The sequence below is a fragment of the Phoxinus phoxinus genome (assembly GCF_949152265.1).
Source record: "Phoxinus phoxinus genome assembly, chromosome: 7".
NCBI classification, from domain to species: Eukaryota; Metazoa; Chordata; class Actinopteri; order Cypriniformes; family Leuciscidae; genus Phoxinus; species Phoxinus phoxinus.
The window spans coordinates 7,339,186-7,361,121 of NC_136882.1; the positions used below are offsets into that span (position 1 = coordinate 7,339,186).

Sequence of the window (21,936 nt, forward strand, 5' to 3'; positions counted from 1 at the left end):
AACAGATGAGTGCATTAGCGCACACGGGGCAACAAGCGCGCGTTAACACAGGTGCGCGCACACATTATTCACGTGTTTCGTTGTCATGGCTGCATAAACACATTTCCGCGCGCAGGAAGACGGATGATATGGTAATATTTTTAATTAACAAACCTTTGCATCAAGTGAAACAGGCCCATTGGCTAACGTTACCTACATAATAAGCTTTTTTCAATTTAAAGCGTTCAATGCCTTATCACGCTGATGTGACCGAGCCCGACCCGAACCCGAACAACATTTCTAAATATCTGTCCGAACCCGGCCCGTCCCGTCGGGCTCGGGTCGGGTATCCATCCTCTAATGTATAGATATGAAATATAGTATTTTCAACCACATGGAATCATTTCTGTCTTACAATAATTCAAATCGTCACAGAAGTGCTTGGATAAAAGTTTATAGTTTGGATATAAACACTGATGTCTGCGGTAGTGATTTTAAATTAGAGCAAATCACCTTCTGAAAGTAACTTGACGCTTCAAATTAAAGATTGCATCAATTACATTGTTACACCAGTTGGTGGCGACAAGTGAAGTGACTGTTACAAAAGGTATTTGTCTGAGAGTCATTGATTCAAGAGAAACGCTGATTCATCCAGGAATGAAACTAGTGAAGTCTGAGTGAGTCATTGAATCATTCATTCAAACCGTTTTTTTTTTTCAATTATTCATTCAAATTAAGTAAACATTTTTAATGTTTAAATCAGCACTGCAGCAATTAACATTTTGTCGGAACCTCTAGTAAGTTACATTTTTTTTCTTTTGTTTAATTTGTCCAGTGGAAAACCCGCTTTTATTAAGCAACTGTAGGAAGGCATTCGGAAATGTCAACAGATGAGCGCATCAGCGCACACGGGGCAACAAGCGCGCGTTAACACAGGTGTGCGCGCACATTATTCACGTGTTTCGTTGTCACGGCTACATAAACACATTTCCGCGTGCAGGAAGACGGATGATATGGTAATATTTTTAATTAACAAACCTTTGTCCATAATCATTGGGGAGAATAGTGTTCTCTATATATAAAAAACAAAAAGTGTGATTCTCAGTTTATCCAGAATCGTGCAGCTCTATCATATATTAGTTATCATCCATCAGACCAATCGTCCAAATAATTGGAGCCAGTAAGTTGTTTCTTTTATTAATACTTTTTCTAGCCAGTATGCATTAAATTGATCAAATGTGACTAAAGACTTTTATATTTTTATAAATGATTTCTGTCAAACAAATGTTTGTTTTTTTAGACTTTTTCTATTCATCAAATAATCCTGAAAAAATAGTCATGTTTTTCACAAAAATATGAAGAGGCTCGACTGTTTTTAACATTGATAATAATCAGAAATGTTTCTTCAGCAGCAAATTCAATCATATTATAATGATTTCTGAAGAATCATGTGACACTGAAGACTGGAGTAATGATGCTGAAAATTCAGCTTTGCATCACAGGAATAAATTACATTTTTAAAATATTCAAATACAAAACAGTTATTTTAAATTGTAAATTTTTAAATCAAGTAAATGCAGCCTTGATAAGCATAAGAGACTTCCTTCAAAAACATGAAAAAGTCTGACCCCGACCCCAAACCTTTGAGCAGTGTGCATGCTGGTGAACCCTGTGCGGGGTCATGTTGCAGCTGCAGAAGTGCTGGGCATGTCTTCATGTTCTGCTTCCTGAGGGCAACTGAAGCAGGACACACACATGTTTGATCTCTCTGATCGGCTGTTGAACGTTCCCTGTCCAAACACACTGCATTCATGTCTCTGTCACGGCACAGAAAACACACTTCCTCTTCCCTGTGAATCTCAGCATTCGCTGCCAACTGCTGACTGTTTGAAATACTCAGTGCTGTGTGGAAAAAGCAACCCATCTGGGTATCGGGCCTCGGAGGTGTCAGTCGTAAACATGTCGTGATGTATAGTTTGAGCGCAGATTAGGTGTGAGAAGTGTTAACAGTCTGTCTTGCCCAGAGAGGAGCGATTACTCATTCATGGAGTCATGAACATGTGCTTAGCATGTATTTTACGTGTCACAGTGCAGCCTTAAAGGTACAATATGTAAGAATTTTTTAATAAAATATCCAAAAATAACTTGCACAGTGTGATATATTTCCTGCAGTTGTGTACTTACAATATCCCAAAAGCTCCCAAAGATTTTTCATTTCAGAGAAATTCCCATTTTAAATAATGGCTCGTCCCGGACTCTCTGATCACTTGTCGCCTGTCAATGACGTAATATTCACGTTATCCCTGGTTTCCGCTCGTAGAGCCATAGTAACCATGGCGACAGACGTGGACAACTGTCATTTGTCTAATAAACTGACCGGTACGAGTATTAATTCAGCACTTGCGGGTAGTTCGGTAGATTAATGTCCTTATTCCTTTATATCCGCGGGACTCTCGTGTGGCGCTGATATCTGTCTTATTAGCAATCGCGCCCTTCATACCACAGTCATGTTAAAAACATCAATGTATTCACTCATCCATAAACATTATTAGATCCATCAGCTTGACGACAAGATCCATAATTCTGCTTATCACTGCGTCATCAACCTACACCTTTGTTATTGTAAGAGGTCACTGCAAAACAACAACATATTGTAGCTTTAAAGGGGTGGTAAAACGCCTTTTCACAAGATGTCAAATAACTCTCTGATGTCCCCAGAGTGTGTGTGTGTGTGAAGTTTTAGCTCAAACAGATATTTTTATATAGCATGTTAAAGTTGTCACTTTTTGAGGGTTTGCAAAAACGCACCATTTAGTGTTTGTCCCTTTAAATGCAAATGAGCTGCTGCAGAGGGCGGGGTTTCAAGAGCTCGTGTGTGTTAGCGGCTGCGATTACCTCACGCACACACACTAAAATGACAGAAACTTTCAGACAAAGATGGAGAGACTCAAGAAGAAGTGACAACAGGACATTTCTGAATGGTTAGTTGATGAATTTATGTTGCTGATTTGTAGATATCTTTTTGTCATTGATTAGCATATTCTGTCTTGATAATCTATAATAGTGTTCTGGGGGCGGGTTTATGTAAATTTTAGGGTTGGTGATGTCACTAACTGGGGAGGAAGCTCCTGTAGTCGCTACCAGCCGTTTGTTGTAGTCCTTAAAAAACTATTTCTTTAAAAGCAAATATCTCCCTTTGCTCTGAACTTTGAGCGTTGTAACTTTGCAGATGTTGTTTATGATCAAACAGCAACATTACACACTAACTAAAGTTAGAAAAGTGAAATCATGATCAACCACCCCTTTAAGCAGCACATTTACAACCGTGTGAAGTAGATTGAATGAAAAGATCCAGATGTTTAACATCGTCAGCGTGTCCACTTTTAGAGGATTACATTACAGTGGGGTTTGGAGCTTTGTTGAGGGCGATGTGTGTTTTTTGTAATCGGATATTAAAGTAAATTGTTATTTTTTTAATTATATTTAAAAATTTTTGCATGCATTTACAAATGCATTTCAAAACATCTGAACAAAGTATGCTGCCTAATCTAAGGCCTGTAAAACATGATATGATCAGTAAGTCATGGCAACATGTTTTACATGACTTTAGCTCATAAAAATAAGTAATTTCAACTTTTTTTAGTTTTATAAAATTTAACTTGTTTATTTACATCTTTTATATACATCTTTTTCTATTTTAATATAGTTTGAACTGTAAATTATTCCTGTGATCAAAGCATCATTACTCCAGTCTTCAGTGTCACATGATCCTTCAGAATCCTGAAAAAATGTGTCATGGTTTCCACAAGAAAGTTAAAGGTAGGGTAGGTCAGAATTGTCTAAAAAAAACTTTTATTCAAATTTGTTTAAACTGTCTTTATATACCAATGCATAATTAAAATGTAAGTACTCTGATAAAAAGAGTATAAAAATCGAGTGACTCTAGACCGTTTAATCTTCATTAAACACAGCTCATTAATTCCATTCACTCCCACCTAAAAACGGGTGCGCGACTGCGCGCACGTGGGCAGAGCCAGTAATAACGGCGGTAGTCATGGCGACGTCGAGTGACAGTCGCGCAAGCCAATCCTGTGATTCGTCCCGAATGGAAATAATGAGCTGTGTTTAATGAAGATTAAACGGTCTAGAGTCACTCGATTTTTATACTCTTTTTATCAGAGTACTTACATTTTAATTATGCATTGATATATATAGAAAGTTTAATCAAATTTGGTAAAACGTTTTTATATAAATCCTACCTACCCTACCTTTAAGCAGCAAAAGCTGTTTTCAACACTGATAATAAAAATCATTGTAAATAATTGAGAATCAAAAAGTAATTGATAATAACTGAGCAGGTGTAAAATATTTCACAATATTACTGTTTTTATTGTCAAATAACTGCAGCTTTGGTGAGCAAAGGTGACTTCTTTCAAAAACATACAAATATTATCTCATACCAAACTTTAGATCGGTAGTGTATATTGACGCAAGTGCTACAGTAATACACAAAAAGTTGTATTGTTTAAGCTATTTTTTATTAGGAATAAATAATGATGAATATCTCTACATATAACAATGCAAGAATGTAACTTTTGAAAGTAACATTTCACCACACTGGTTTGAGGTGTCACTAATATCGTTTGCTGTTTGGTTTGTAACTTACGGTAAGCATACATTAATAGTTGCTTAATGAGACATATGAAATCAAGATTACTTTGGTCATTGTAACACATTAAACCTCATCTTGTTCTGTTCCAGGATCCAGGTGAACGATCAGATTGTGGAGGTGGATGGCATCAGTCTGGTTGGTGTGACGCAACACTTTGCTGCGACCGTCCTCAAGAACACGAAGGGGACCGTCAGGTCAGTCCTGCTCTGTCTGTCTGTTACATCAGTGCAGGGGTGTTTCTAGACCCCTTTTACTGGGGCAGTATAAATCTGCTGTGCCCCAGTAAATCTGAAGTTTGAGTTTAACAATTGATTTTATTTGTCAGTGTATTTAAAGGAGCATTTCACCGGTGGGAGCATTAATCTTTATTGAAAGTGGGTCATATATGTAGTCGAAATGTTAAATAATTTTCGAATTTGGTGCCTTCTTGACCGAGAAAAGACTTTAAAAGAAAGTAACTTTAGGGCGCGTTTGTATAAAAGACAACAACTCCCACAATGCACCACATTGCAAAGCTCCGCAAGCCACTCTCACTAATCCAGAACCAGTATGAGGTATCCGCCTATCAGAGAAATCACTCTTCCGTCTACAAAGCGAGCTAACCACCAGAGCTTGAAATTAATTTCACACAAACATTAAAGTTAGTTGGCGAACTCATTAGTGAATTACTCCTTGTTTGTATTTCTTTCGAAATGGTGAATTATTGCATTGTACCGGGATGTTCAGTCAGAACATATGCGGTGCGGATCTATGATGGTTCACAACACAAACGTCCGTGTCCTCGTCTGATTCAGAGATTTCGTCCAGGAGAAATTGGCATCGTTGAAATTATTTGCAGCAGACGAACTCTATCTCTGTGTCCGTATGCGCACAGGCACCACCAGTCCGCCCCAGCTCGAGCCAGTCCGGGCTTCTCGTCCGCGACAGGCAGGTCTCTGCCTCGGCTGCACTCTGCAGAAGCCGCCGGCGCCTCCTGTTCCTCCATAGACCTCAGCTGCTCTTCGATATATTGCGGCTCGTAAAAGTAGCCACGAACTTTCGAAATCCTCTTCTTCCATATCATATTGAGTAAGTTATCTTCCGCCATTGTCGTAACTTCACATCTGGCTCCACAGCGCCGGTTAGCTTAGCTTCCAAACAAGATGGAGGATATTGCTTTTAGTTTCAGAAAGTGAAGTCCCACCCACTGATCTGTAATAGGTCTGTAGCGTGAGTGGGTCCCTCCCCCTGGATAATGAGGAACGAGTGTTTGTAGTCTCAACCCCTCTACAAAGATATTTGACTTCCTGCTTAGAATGACGCAAAATGACGATTTTTACATCATTATAAGCAGGAACGGCAACACTGAAATCCTTATTTCTCCCTTCTCAGGGGAAAATGAGGGATCAATGCATGACCATTCAAAAATATGACTGGGTTTCTAATGATACAAAGCTTAATGCAAATGGGTGAAGTGTCCCTTTAATAGAAATTATATTATATGGTAATAGAAATTATCTATTTGCAACGCAGTAATAAAACAATCAACGCTTGTAAAAGCAACGCAATTTAGGCGAAAACAGAAGCTGACCCGCGTGACAGAAATCCATGTCCGCGCGCGTCTGTTTCCTAGCAACTGCAGCACACCGAAGTCCGGTGTTAGCACGCTATTGTGGTAGGCTATGAAAACATGACGAAACAAAAGTTTGTAAATAATACAAATAATCTTACTTTTATTCATTATTGGCTTCTATTGTTATCCAATTTTTTGGCCTTCAAACACCTTAAAATGCACATATGTAGGTGAGAGAAATCCAAAATTTCTCGGGGAAGCACGCCCCCGCACCCCCTAAGTTACCTAACTACCCAGCCTGGTGTTTTTGCAACAAACGCCCCTGCCTGCATCACTGTATAGCACAGGAAATAAACACATTGTTGTGTTCTGTACTGTCTTTGATTGTGTGTCATAACAATGAATCATCCTTTCGGATATGGAATTTTTATTTAATTGACCTATCGGTAAGCCCCGCCCTCCTTAGTTACTGTTGCTATCTCGGACAAACAATGGGGGACCTGTGCCCCAGTAGAGCTTAATGTCTAGCAACGCCCCTGCATCAGTGGTTCTCAGAGTGTGTGTTGGGTACTGCAGGAGGCATGGGAGAGCGGCACACAAAGAAAACGAAAACAGCGCGGAGTGGAAAAGGCATTCGAGTGTGTAAATGGCGGTTGGCTCTGTGCCTTATAAAGCGGCACCGAATGCCAATTCCTCCGAATTTTCCTTCTTCAGACCGTTGACTCTGCACTGTCTGAACAAGCCCGAGATCATCACCGTGAAGCTGCATCTCTTCAGCGAGAACATGTACAAGAAGCCGAGCTCGTGAGGCAGCCGTCAAAAGAGCGCGCTGCAGACACCAGTTGAACATTGTTCATACAAACCAGCATCACTGAAATATTTGAAAATAATTTTGTCAAATGATGTGGTAGGCAGAGGTGGGGTTTAAAGGGGAGTTTGAGAACCACTGAGTTACATAAATATGAAGTCTTCTGTTATTGGTTAGAAGTTTTAGAAAAAGAAGGGGAAAACCTCACATTTAGTCTAGTTAGTTAAGTGTGGTCATTCAAATTTTCCAATAGTCTTGTGTTGGCAGATTTTTAACCGTAATGTGTGCCACATCACACCTTAATCCGGCCTTAAACACCCTCCAAATAGACGAGAAGAGACCTGACATGTATAGTGATCTAGCATAGTTATTCTTACAGTTTATCACAACGCAGTGCCAACTAGCCTCTCCCTATGGAGGATCCCTTTACCACTCTACAGATAAAGCGGTGTCGGGATAATTTTGGTTTCGCGTATCTACCCCGAAGTGATACAATTCTGTATCAAAATGTTAAGGCCAGACAAGTAGTTTAAGGCTTGGTTTTTGGGAATTACAAACATGCGCACATATATTCAAACGCACATAACTATAGAATTAATCCTTGATGCGCACGTGCGCGCCATCAGCGTTTCTCACAGGTTCGTGTTTAAAGTCTGTGTAGAGAGAACGGTGTCGTCTTAGCGGCCCCTGATTTAATAACAAATTATCCTTTCTACGGAAGTGAATCAATCAAAACTAACTTTAGCTGGAAAATATCATTATTCAAGAACCGCTATAAAGACAAAACAATCTGTTACCTTAAATTATACGTTTATCACTATAAAGCCGTTTTGAAACAATCTACATTGTTAAAAGCGCTATATAAATGAAGATGACTAGACTAGACGTGACTTGACTATTTTTATGTGATGAAAAGGGGCTTGTTGATTGGTCGTGAGACTTAGGGTGTGTTGACACTTGGCACACTTGAGATTGCTCTGTTAGTGCTGCCATCTGAACCCTGGTCCGCACCAAACTTGCAGACCAAACCCCTGAAAACGACCAATTTTTGCTTCAAAGGAACACACACCGTAAACAACCCTGCTGCCAACAGGTCTGGATTCATGTAAGATCGGCCAACATGATAAAACATTTTTTTACTCTATTTGCTCTCTTGCAAGTGAATGCTGGGCAGCAGATGAGGCAGTTTGATTTGGCGTACCAGTTAGAGACGGGCCAGACCTTTGAGTAGCGATTACTAAGTGCTCTCTGGCAATTTTCAGCGACTTTGCTTCCTGATCTGGGTCAATGGATTCAGAAGAAACCACCTCAGGTTTAGCAGAATGAGTACATTCAAAAGTCATTCCCTAAGATAAGGCTTTCTCCTTTCACTGGAAACACGCGTCATACACCAAGAGGAACTGCACCTTTAACCAGATCAGATTAAAGGTACACCATATAAACACCCTAGCTCAGAACCGTGGATCAGCACATCAGTACTAGGGCTTTGAATTTTGCCCAAAAATCATATTCGAAGTTCGTTTGTTTATTAATATTAGAATATTTATTAATAATATTTTGACCATTAAATGCCTTCAGTAAGACCTATATTGGTATCAAACTTAAGTTGTATATGTTCTGTCCACCAGAGGGCAGTGTATCAGTCAATGTCAATAGGCAGGCAATGATGTTTTCAGAAGAAAAACACACTGTCACAAGAATTGCTTAAATTTTTTTTTTAAATCAGACCCTGGATTAAACACAAACAGTATGCTTTCGACAGGTTTTATCCACTGTTCTTATCACATGTAGTGGGATGTAGTGTTGACAGGTGGGCTCTCATGTTGCTGGTCGTCGCGTTGTATGTGAGTTTGATCCTACATGTTTTACACATCACTTTGTCCTTAGTCGTGATTTTTCCCTGTTTCTTTGGGAAGCCACAGTAGCGCTACACGTTGCTTTTCAGATTGCCAGGAGAGTAGATTTCGAACTCCTCGCCAGGCGTGGGTGTTGTAGGCGTTGGCGCGGCCATTGTTTTGATATACAAAATAGGCGCTAACCAGGACGCTAACATCACCTACAGGAGCCCAGATGACCAATAATCAGTGCCGGCCCGTGGGGTTGTGGGGCCCTAGGCAAGATCATGAAAATTGGCCCCACTCGACTCGAGTAAAAAACTGGCATTACAATTGTATGAAGGAAGAGAAAGCACATGAGACGACAATTTCAATATTTAAGTTTATAAATGTGTATTAAGTGTAGCAACAGCCTACATATGGAAAAAATATTTACATGATGAAACTCAAAGAAATAAAATAAAATGTACATAAAAAATTAATAAATTATATACACTACTGGTCAAAAGTTTTAGATCGGTTACGATTTTTTATGTTTTTAAAAGTAATATTGTGACATATTATGATAATTTAAAATGACTGTTTTCTATTTTAATATATTAAATGTAATTTATTCCTCAGATGAAAGCTGACTTTTCTACATCAGTCTTCAGTGTCACATGATTCTTCAGAAATCATTCTAATATGCTGATTTTATGCTCAAAAAACATTCATTATTATTTTCAATGTTGAAAACAGTTGTGTACAATTTTTTCCAAAATAAATTAGATTTGAAAATATATCAAAACAGAAAACAGTCATTTTAAATTATCATAATATGTCACAATTTTACTGTTTTTTTAATAGTTTTTTTTATCAAATGCAGCCTTGGTGAGCAGAAGAGACTTCTTTTAAAAACATAAAAAAAGAATTAGTGAGCATTTAGGAGAGAAGTGTGGTGGAATACTGTGATAATTACGGTACTCGAGGTCTCCCACTATATCACGGGCGGTATTATGCAAATTAGAGTGTGACGGGCTACTGTGTATATTTCTTATGTTTTAGTATATTATTCATTCTATTCTTATGTATTTATTATCTTTTTCGGAAATTTGTCATGTATGAACTATAGCCTACAGAGCTATCCTTTTAATGTATGTAGTGGGTCTGGGTATTTTTTTAGCTACCGTCTTTGTGAACTGTATCATGTTTAGTAAGGTCCACGCAATGATTCATATTAATGCGCTCACCCAAGCTTTTACTAACATTATTACTCAATAAATTATTACAGATGTCATAAGGTTTAAAGGAACACTCCGACTTTTTGGGACTTTAGGCTATTCAACTTATCCCCCAGAGTTAGATAAGTCCATACATACCTTTTTCATCTCTGTGCGTGCTATAAGTCTGTTTGACGCACCCACCGCTAGCCTAGCTTAGCACAAAGACTGGATGTAAATGGTTGCAGCTAGCATACTAATCCAAATAAGTGACAAAATAACGCAAAGATTTTCCTATTTACATGTTGTGATTTGTATAGTCACAGAGTGTACAAAAAACAAAGTCACATGAGACACAGACATATTTTAACCGTATAAATACTGGGAACTATATCCCCTGAATATAGGGCGGAGTGATAACCGCAGCGCACCTGAGACGCGCTCTGAACGAACTCTCTGCTCCTCACCACGGCGCGTCTCAGGTGCTGCGGTTATCACTCCGCCCAAGTAGCAGTGCTTCGCCTTCAGAGAATATAGTTCCCAGTATTTATACGGTTAAAATATGTCTGTGTCTCATATGACTTTGTTTTTTGTACACTCTGTGACTATACAAATCACAACATGTAAATAGGAAAATGTTTGCGTTATTTTGTCACTTATTTGGATTAGTATGCTAGCTGCAACCATTTACATCCAGTCTTTGTGCTAAGCTAGGCTAGCGGTGGGTGCGTCAAACAGACTTATAGCACGCACGGAGATGAAAAAGGTATGTATGGCCTTATCTAACTCTGGGGGATAAGTTGAATAGGCTAAAGTCCCAAAAAGTCGGAGTGTTCCTTTAAGGGGGCCCTAGGCGAGGGGGGGCCCTAGGCATGGACGCGGGAACTAGGGGTGCTGCAGCACCCCCTGTTGGCGCTGCAGCACCCCTTTGGCAAACTGTGATGACAATAAAATGATAGCTTATAAATATTTCTGGTTGTTGTTTCTGTTCCACGACATTTTGTATGTCACGTTTGGTGTGTGGGATGAAGAGATGGATCATTTTAGTTATTATTTAATTAAAAATTATTTAATTTATCTTCAGTGTGTAGTATTAGCCAATCAGATGTGCCTTGACGCGCCTACGCAGCACGCACACTCACGGCCCACACACAAGTTGCGCAACTACTACGAGCAGGACAAGCTACTGTAGTTCCCGCCGGCGAACTTCCCGGTACCTTTGGTGTACCGAAATCATCGTAAGGTAGAGACACGGTGTCTTACATCTCTGCGTCTTTTTCCTGCCGCCATGCAGGCCCAGATTTATATAAAGGATCGTTAAGCGTTTAAGAATGTCCCTCGGATAAGACAGATTTGCATAGTCTGTTACTTTGTGGCACTTAGGCCTTTTTTTGGCCGTTATGCGGTTTATGAACACTTAATCTACTTGTGGTTGTTTTAAAATAAACATTCCTGCGCGACAGAAATCCATGTCCGCGCGCGTCTGTGCATGTTTCCTAGCGACCGCAGCGCGCGCACATCTGAGCACACCGAAACGCTATTGAGCTATGAAAACATGACGAAACAAAAGTTTGTACATAATACAAATAAACGTATTTTTATTCATTATTTGCTTCTATTGTATTCCAATTTGTTGGCCTTCAAACACCTTAAAATGCACATATGTAGGTCCGAGAAATCCAAAATTTCTCGGGGGAGCATGCCCCCGAACCCCCCTAAGCTGCCTAACGACCCACCCTGTTTTATAAACAAACGCCCCAGCCTGCAGAACTGTATAGCACGGGGAATAAACTGTACTGTCTTTGATTGTGTGTCAGTATCCCCACCCCGCCGCCGCCGCCAGCACCCCCTGTCGAAAATGACTTCCCGCGCGACTGGCCCTAGGCGACCGCCTATATCGCCTAATGGACAGGCCGGCTCTGCCAATAATAGCCTTGCTAATGAGCTTGCGATTCAAGCAAACACATTTACAAAAAATAATGCCCATTACAGGTTCGAATATTAAAGGCTGCCTAATATTCGTTCAAATATCATCATTTTTTTAAATATTCAAATTATATTCGAATAACAAATTTTGGAGTCAAAGCCCTAATCAGTACCAGAGAATCTTTTGACAGAGAACGGTATAATATCAGCTAAAGAAAGAGATTGTGCTGCACCAGTGTCTCTTATAATTTGTAGTGGACTTACTAAGAGAGTAAGGATTAAGGGAGTGTGGGCGGGACCTTGATAAATATAAAGGCCTGTACACACACACACCAAGAATGACTTTACAGTTGTGCTCTATTTGCTCTCTAGCAATTGCTTAACTAAAATATGAATGCTCTTAATGCTCATATTTCTCTGTAGGCTCTGGGCCGAAGGTTACCGGTTCCCCACATGCAAATAAACAATATGCACACTCACACAGGCTCTGTTGTTTCCTCTCTATCTGATCAGCAGATCAGTATACGTTACACACATAATCATCCCTGTGTCCGTCTAGCTCAGCTGTCACTCTCCCCCGTGCAGGTTTCTGATTGGCCGAGAGAAGCCAGGCGCTCAGAGTGAGGTGGCGCGTCTGATCAGCGAGACCCTCGAGCAGGAGCGCCAGCAGCAGCAGGGGGACGACGCGTACGAGCAGTCTACTGAAGAGGTCAGTCAAGCACACCTACTGGACACATCTGTGCACAGGCTTTCTACAAGTTTCAATATGACAATTGTTTTGTGTAGAGTTACTTTTGTACCGTAGTTTAGTATCAGTACACTTCTGTATGTTATTGTTGATGTTAATTATTGCTTATAGTAGTTCCTAAAGACTCCGAAGTGTATTTATTATAAGTTCATAAGTGTGTGTACCAATTTGCTTGCTTCCTTTTAGTTTGCGATGTCAATCAAGAAACATGATTTGGTATAGTTGACTGTATAGTTAGTGGTATAGTTATGGGATCTACCAGCAGGGGCTAACTGGATCATGCTAAACTTTGACATCATGGTCCAGACGTACCTTTTTAACTTTACTTTAACCTTGTCAGAGGGTTTTAAGGTGCAGTCATATTTACCTTTGCTTGGCAAAATCCATAGCAGAAGATGGATGTGTCTGACAGTTGCGCTTGCGTCTTTTGCAGCATCTCAAGCGTGACACGACGTTCAAAAAACGTGCCGCTCAGTTTAAAGGGATGGTAAAATGCCATTTTCACAAGATGTAAAATACATCTCTGATGTCCCCAGAGTGTGTGTGTGAAGTTTTAGCTCAAAATACCTCACAGATATTTTTAAATAGTATGTTAAAGTTGTCGCTTTTTGAGGGTTTGCAAAAACGCACCATTTAGTGTTTGTCCCTTTAAATGCAAATGAGCTGCTGCAGAGGGGCGGGGTTTAAAGAGCTTGTTTGTGTTAGCAGCAGCGATTACCTCACGCACACACACTAACATGACAGAAACTGTTCTGTCTTTAATGTTAAAACGGAGTCAGACAAAGATGGAGAGACTCAAGAAGAAGTGACAACATGTAGAAGCAACAGGACGTCTCTGAATGGTTAGTTGATGAATTTATGTTGCTGATGTGGAGTTAACTATCTTCAATTAGCATATTCTGTCATGATAATCTATAAATCGCTCGTATAGGAACTGTTGTGAGATGCACACAGAGTGACTTTCTATCTATCGCATGTGAAAAGATGAATGCTAAAGTTTGAGCTGACTCACAAATGTGCTCGACTACAACAACTCTTCCTCTTCTCAACATGGACTGTGTTCAGGGGGCGGGGCTTATGTACATTTTAGGGTTGCTGATGTCACTAACCCCGGAGGAATGTTGTGTAGTTCCTACCAGCCGTTTGTTGTAGTCCTTTTCTTTAAAGCAAATAACTTCCTTTGCTTTGAACTTTGAGCGTTGTAACTTTGCAGATGTTGTTTTTGCTCAAACAGCAACATTACACACTAACTAAAGTTAGAAAAGTGAAATCATACTTTACCACCCCTTTAAAAGAAGTTTAAGGGATAGTTCACCCAAAAAAGATAGTTCTGTCATCATTTACTCATCCTCAAGTAGTTCCAAACCTGTATTGACTTCTTTCTTCTGCTGAACTCAAAAGAAGATGTTTTGAAGATCGACTGGAATAGTGCGCCGCATCTCCAGGCTTTCATTATCCGCTGTAATCTCTTCAGAGCTGCTTTGTGTTGTTGAATGTTCTCAAGTATGCAAAAAATATGTAAAAATGCACCATGTTGAATGAGGAAACAGATTTGTGAGTTCATTCACAATCGAAATCGGGTTGTGTGAGTCGCTCTGTTTTTCAGGTACGTTTTGCCAGTCACTTCTACATGGTTAATGTTTTACCAGCCATGCAAAATTATTCAGCTCATATTTGTTCAGACTTATTTCTCATCTCTGCTCATTGTTGGACTGGTTGTTTCTTGTTGTGTGTGTTACATCATGTCTGTGCGTCTGATATCATCACAGGACGAGCACTACGAGGATGAGGAGGAAGGGGGGGAGGATGCCATCCTGGGCTCCAGTTTCGGCAGGAGGAATGTGGAAGTGTACGACCTGCCAGAGAGCGAAGAAGTGTTCCTGCCATCAAACATGGACGCCGCTCAGCTAATGTTCAGATTTAAAGAGGTAGTGCTTTTCATTTCACTTTTTTTTTTAATAGTTAATGCCATCCTTAATTCTTTGTATATTCTGTTTTAATTTCAGCTCCAGATTAAACACACCATCGCAGAGGCGGAAGTAGATGAACTAAAAGAGAGAGTACGAGCTTATGAACCATCTTGTCCGGTGATATCAAACGTTTGCCAGTTCCTGTGTGTGTTAACGGTAGTGTTTGCTTGATGATGTAGTTGAGGGATTCGTCGGAGGAGCGAGCGGCGTGGGAAGCGAGGGAAGCTCAGCTAGAGAGGAGCGTTCAGGAAAACACTGAGAGAATCGGTCAGATGGAGAAGAACTGGCTGGAGGCTCAAGCCCTCTGCAGAAGCATCAACGAACAGCTCAACGACACGCAGGGCCAACATGAAGCTCTGGATAAAAAATACTGCAAAGCCAAGAAGCTGCTCAAAGACTATCAGCAGAAGTGAGTGGAGACGACAACACTAACCTCTCCATTTATATTACTTATACCATGGTCTGGGTGAATACTCGATTCTGATTGGCTGCAGGGTGTCCATTAAAAAGTGATGTAGGACACCTAGTAAATGAGTTCTAAAACCGTTAGATTTCGATTGTAAAACTAATTAAAATATAAACTAATGTTTTAAAAATGTGTTATTTGGCAAGTGAACATGGTATAAGCGGGTTAATGCCCTTCGAGGTGTCCATTGTCAGGTATTAGTGGACGACGGCGAGGCGTGAACCGTCCGACGCGCAGCGCCGTCGTCCACTAATACCTGACAATGGACACCTCGTCGGGCATTAACCCTTACCTAATGTTTTCATTTTCTGTCATGTAAGGGATTTTCAGCGGTTGTTATCGGGGGATAAAATATCACTGGATGGCGCGATTGACCAATCAGAATCAAGTATTCCACAGAGTTTATAAGCAGTGTTTATACGCTATCATTCAAAAGTTTGGGGTCAGAAATTCATATTTTATTCAGCAAGGATTCATTAAATTGATCAAAAGTACAGTATAATAATACAAATACAATACATTTCCATTTCCAACTATAACAAAACAAATAACTTCTTTTAAAAATTCACCTTTGGCTAAGCCCCGCCCCCCTTAGTTACTGTTGCTACCTCCGACAACTTCATCTGAGCTCTAGTTTGGTATCAACATGGCTTATGCTGTGACAGCTCTTCCTGCTGAAATTTTATCAAACTTTTATAAAGCAGCAAATAAAGTGTCCGATAGAAGTAGGCAAAAGTGTCTGCAGTGTGCGTTTGAAGGCTTTATTCAAGACAAACGGTGAAACGCAAGCAACAACAAGGCATCCAAATAGAGGCAAAAGCATAACGGTCACAGTCAAACAATGAACCACAGCATATCCTAATCGAGACGGAGGCTGGGACTAACAATATCAGGAGAAACACTGTCATGCAAAGCTGGGTAGGTCTCTATTCACTTCTATAATCGTTATTATTTACAAAGCAAACGGACTACGCGAGTATAAAGTTGTATTTATTAGCAGCGTGTGCTAGCGTATCAACAATTAGGGCAGAGAACCGAAATCATAACCTAAACAGCATAAAACTGTCTAACTAGTGTAACTTCACAGTAAGGTTAAAAGCTAAATGTATCTTAGAGCACAAAAGTGCGTTGTTGATCTTGAGGGGTTTCGCTGACTGAGGACGTCCACACAGTTTAATCCAAAGACGACACTTGTCAGTATTTAACTTCGGTTTTGGGAAGGGGAAAAAACGGACACCCCCCTCCAACCTCTCTGGGAAACGGGTATCTGTGTTACAAATGCCCCAGGCACAACGTTTAACCATATTTTTTATAAAACGACAACGTAATAGCCTGCCGAGACCAAAAATATGAGCCTCCTGCGTTAAAGTCAATGGAGCGCCGTGAAAAAGTGTCGGAGCCTCTGAGGGAGCTCGTTCTTGGCTGCGCTGTGATTGGTCAATCTACATTCTAGGGCGTGGCTTAGCCAAAGGCGAATTTCTGTTCATCGAATAATCCTGAAAAATAAACTATCACGGTTTCCACAAAGATATGAAGCAGCAAAAACTGTTTTCAACATTGATAATAATCAGAAATGTTTCTTGAGCAGCAAATCATCATATTAGAATGATTTCTGAAGGATCATGTGACACTGAAGACTGCTGAAAATTCAGCTTTGCCATCACAAAATTTATTTTCTTTTATATTGTAATAATATTAACTGTTTTTACTGTTTTTGCTTAAAGGAACACTCCATTTTTTTTTTGGAAATAGGTTAATTTTTCAACTCCCGAAGAGTTATATCATTCTCTCATAACTCTAGGGGAGTTGAAAAATGTGTCTATTTCCAAAAAAAAGTGGAGTAAACTTTAAGTAAATGTGTGAGCAGTAGAGACGTAATCTAAAGAAAGCGAAAGAAAGCAAGAAAGAAAGAAAGAAAGAAAGAGTAAGAACCCCAAACTTTTGAATGCTGGTGTACACTCAAAAAGATTTAGCAGAATTGTTTTTGCACAGGTTTGTTTTGCTACATTACACTCTGGGAATATAGTCTGCAAGTTGTATGGACTTGTTTTGTGATACTTTTTTTTCTTTTTACTGCTTTTTGTCCTTTTTTACACGTAGAATAGTCACAGTATGTATTAATTGTATGAACAATTTCCTTCGGTGTTTCACAATAGAAAGTTATCCAGATTTGGAATGACATGAGAGTGAGAATCCTTTTCAGTCAATTAACCCTTTAGAGTGGGGCTTAAAATGTTCCTTAAAGCTGCGTTCACACTACAAGCGACAAAGCGACACGTTACATTCATTTCAATGGGGAGTGGGCGTTTGCGTGTCTGGCGACGCGACAAAGTTAAGAACTTTATGCAAATGAAGAGCGACTTTCAGGAGCGACAACCAATAGTAGTGAAGTCAGTGGAGCGCGCGTGATCATCCGTCACTCTCTGACAGAGGCAAGCTGAACGAGAAGCTAATTTTAGCAGTCAGAAACTGTCCTATAAGTTGTGATATATCTCTGTGTACATACAGTGGTGTTCACAGTACTGACTCAGAGCCTGATTGGTTTCGTGAACCCAGACAGACCGGTATTTACCCGTTTGCTGCAGTTAAATAGCAAAAAACACTCAGTTTCTCGTTCATCTTTAATATTATGCATGTTATGTAATGTTACTGATTCCATTTATATTTAGACTTTTCCTTCCAAAATGTTTGTTTGTAGCTGCATGAAAACGGATTTGTTGTTCACAACATGGAGTAACATCCGTGAATGATGTGACGCAGCTTAAAGCCCCGTTCACACCGCCAGCGATTTTGTCTCTGTATGTCGCTAGTCTCTGTACTGTGAAGCCGCTTGTGGGCGTTGGTAGTGCTGTCGCTCTAATGTTATTGGTTGACTGGACGTCTGGCCATATCTATACTAAATTCCATCACAAGTGATACAACTAACTTTATATTATTTTAATTTGACTAGAAATTATAGGCTCTAAAGAAACAGTGTGCTGTTGGGAGAGTGTTTTTATATTCCCATAGCAGTGTTCAGTGGATTAAATCATTTACTAGATTAACGATCGATCAAGCAACAAATTAAACTCACTCATACGGTCATAAATGACTAAAACGTCATTTGTATTTGACAAATAATAGACGATAAATGCATGAATTAAACTCACTGAGACTGTCGACAGTTTTCTTTTCCATGCATAATTTTATTATATCCATGAATGTTATAAAAAAGTGAAATCGCCCTCGAACTCTGTCTTGCCTGCACTCGAGACGGTGAAGTAACGTGAGCTCCACTGAAAGTCTTCTTTCCTATTGGTTGTCACTCGCGAAAATCGCTTCTCATTTGCATAAAGTTGAAATTTCTGAACTTTTGTCGCTTGTCTCGTGTCGCTTGACACGCCCACATTCTGTCGCCAACGGTCACTGTCGCTCGTGTCGCCGGAAGTCGCCAGTGCTCCATTGAAATGAATGGGATCTTGTCACTGCGTGTCGCTGGCGGTGTGAACGGGGCTTAAGAGTTCAGAGATTCTGATTGTGTGTGTGTGTGTGTTGTAGAGAGGCGGAGTTTGAGCAGAGGGAGGAGGAGTTAAGGAGAACTCTGGAGGAGAGAGAGGCTTCATATAAAGCTCAGATCGAGGATCTGCAGCAGAGGGTGAGAAGCTGAACGTGAACAGAAACACACTCACACATACAGCTTTCATGTTCTCTGACTTCCACCTGTCAACCTCTCTCGGTGTAGTTGGCCAAGCTTGAATCTGGCGGTGGTCATCATGAGTCTTCACTGTCGGGCAGTAAGTCTGCAGATGCACTTCTGTCGGGTGAGTTGAACCTCTCGTTGCTGTTTTATAGCTCTCTGATTCCAAGAAGGATTCTCTGATTGTGAGGTCAAGCTGAGCCTATAAGTGAAAACCATTGGGATCAGTCACAGAAACATAGAACAACTGAGTAGCAGCAACCAGAAAGATGCATTATTACGCTGAATGGACTTTTCACATGGGAAATCCTCTCAGTGTTGCGATGACCTATTATGCTTCTTTTTTTTTTTTTACATGTTCAACTTTCTTTTGTGTGTGTAATGTTGCTGTTTGAGCATGAAAAAAGTCTCTATATTCTCTATATCCGTGCTCACTGTTTCTCAACTTCCGTACATAGTAGTCTTGAGTTTTCTTCCGGGAACGAACACGTCACAATATTAGATAGTATGTTAATAATAGTTAGTAGTGTGTTAAAACGTGCGGCTATTGTAATATATGGGACATTTCCCAAAGACACTCGAATCACTTGACGGCTTGAGCATTTAATTTGACAATATTTGACAATAGAAATGTTGAATGACAGACAGTAATGTCCATTGATGCAAACTATTATTTATTTATTTTAGCCTTTATGAATTGAAAATTAAACATAGTGTGAAGAGCCTTAAAAGAACATGTTTTGTTGATGTTTTTCTGTTTTTAATTGTTTGTGGGTATAAATGTGTGATTTGTCTTATTGAAAAAAAAAATTCCAACAAGCACCAGCATTTTTAATAAATTTCACAAAAGTTTCGTGGCCCCCAGAATATTTTGTTGAATGAATATCTGAAGATGCAATATATCAAAAGAAAGAGTAGACACTACTCTTTTTTTACATTTTATTTTATTCTAGATTCATGCATTATTTTTTTTAATCAACATTTGAATGTAGGTAAGTTTCATAAAGCAACATTTTGAGTTAATGAAACAAATAAACATAAAGTGCAAATAAACAAACTGAATTATTAATGCAGGACTGAATGTAGGCTAATTGTTAAATAACCATTTAACAGTGATAATAATGTATCATTACTGCTTAGCTAAAAATGGAAAAATTCAGCATTTAAAGCATGCCGTAAGGTAGGGTTGGGCAATGGCAATAAGGTAGGGCAAATGAGACCGCACATTTCTATTTTTTCAAAATATGTTTTGATCCAGACAAACACGGCTCAGCCAGACATACAGATATACGGAAATTCAATTCCCTGAGAAAACTGTGTACAAATGGACCAGAGCGTCTTAAATTCTGCCCACAGTGTATATAGCACAACACATTTACAGGGAATGAGGGAGTAATTTAGACAATTGGAGAGCTTTCCAAAAGCGTTGGTTGATGATCAGTGGATTGTTCTCCAGGAGCGGACTGGAGTGAGGTGGTTCCCGAGACGGAGCGTTTGGACACCAGCGCCCATCGTGCCAGAGCCCATCTGGCTCAGAGGTCCAGACGCCAGCCCCCGTCCCGGAGCAAGCTGAAAGAGACGCTCAGCTCCCCGACGGGACAAGCACAGGTCACAAAGAGCCCGAGATATCATGAGCCGTTGACTGCTAAAAACCCAATTCATCTCGTTTCATGTCTTTGACGTTGGATGCGCTTGTCTCTTCGTCAGGGTGAGGATGAGAGCGAGTCTTTGAGTCCAGATTCTCCACCGACTCGTAGGAGATCAATCCAGGAGAGTTTGTCCCTGCCGGTGGCCATATCTCCCCCTGCAAACCACCCGATGAAGGATGAAGGATCTGTTACGAGCAGCAGCCAATCAGTGCAGAGGGATCCTCAGGGCCCCGCCCTCTCGCCCCCCAAAGACTCCTCCCCCTCCAGCTTCCTGAGGAACGTGAAGAAGAGAGAGTCCAAAGGCAAGGGCAAAGAGGTCAAAGGTAACTTGCTGGATTTAGGATCCCATTAGCATGGAGCTTTTTACATTTATCTATTTTCCGCCTAGCAACAGCAATATGATACAAAAAAGACCTATTCAGTAATTATTCTACAGATAGTTCTGTCTCCAAATTCTGAATAATTAAGTGTTGCTCAATAAAAAGTGTTCATTTCTTTAAGGAAAACTTTATCTATTAATTAATAGTGGCATTTGTTTGCACGTCCTGACTGTGTTGCCTGACATAATTCATGAAAGGAATGTCAAATAAAGCACAAACGCATGACAAAATTTGTGCCAATCACAGTTTGAATGGGACAATATGCACAGAAATGCGCCTAAATAATCTTATACGAGATTCAAAAACATTCCAGAAAGTTTTAAGGCCTGTTCACATCAAGAGCGATAACGATAAACATATTGTATTGTTCTAAAAATAATTGACCGTTCGCAAAACCCCGCCCTCGAACGGTTCTCGTCCAATCCTAGCTCAGCAACTGTAACTAAGGAGAAGGACCTCCGTCAAACATTCCGATTTCAGCAAGATAGTGCAACGATGCATCGCCTATGGCAGTGAGGTCTGCACGGGCTTAAAACTTGCTGTATTTTATGATTGCTTGCAACTATTATTAAAAAATAGGCTACATGTACAAACACCGTTTCACTACGGCACTGCGGCCCCCTCATCAGTCAGCAAACAAGAGGAAAAAAAGAGAAAGAGCACGGACTTACTAATTACGAAACTTTGATGTGGTTGAACAGGAACACAGTCACAAATTCCTCTGGAACTCAAGCATTAAACTTCAAAACAAAGTTCGTGCAGTTGCACAACTATTTACACAAATATATCCTTCTCAGTCGGCTGAGTTATGAATGAAGAGAACAGCATCGAGAGTTAATGTTTCAGCGCGTCCTCTGATTGCAGTGTTGTGACTTAAATAGCGCGCGCGGGAGCACATGCGCAAAACAGTTTTATAAAATGATATATGATCAAATAAAAATGATTGATATATAATTTTACAAAACTGTTTTGTGCATGTGCTCCCGTGCGCTATTCTGTCTATACTTTCTGTCGTGCCCTGGAGGATATGTCTGCTGCATTACTCCAAAACCAATCACTTAATGTATGGATCTCAA

The 21,936-nt window shown here is 40.1% G+C and overlaps 1 protein-coding gene across 3 annotated transcripts in view; it reads left to right on the forward strand.

Moving 5' to 3' along the window:
- ppp1r9ala (protein phosphatase 1 regulatory subunit 9A-like A) overlaps positions 1–21,936 on the forward strand; it is a 76,182-nt gene that overhangs the window by 42,750 nt on the left and 11,496 nt on the right. For all 3 annotated transcript variants that reach the window (XM_079619803.1, XM_079619804.1, XM_079619802.1), the window contains exons 5-13: positions 4,741–4,845; positions 12,557–12,680; positions 14,489–14,647; positions 14,726–14,779; positions 14,869–15,098; positions 18,693–18,789; positions 18,877–18,955; positions 20,288–20,439; positions 20,539–20,803. In XM_079619803.1, coding sequence (XP_079475929.1) covers positions 4,741–4,845; positions 12,557–12,680; positions 14,489–14,647; positions 14,726–14,779; positions 14,869–15,098; positions 18,693–18,789; positions 18,877–18,955; positions 20,288–20,439; positions 20,539–20,803 — 1,265 coding nt within the window. The remainder of the gene's footprint in view (positions 1–4,740; positions 4,846–12,556; positions 12,681–14,488; positions 14,648–14,725; positions 14,780–14,868; positions 15,099–18,692; positions 18,790–18,876; positions 18,956–20,287; positions 20,440–20,538; positions 20,804–21,936) is intronic.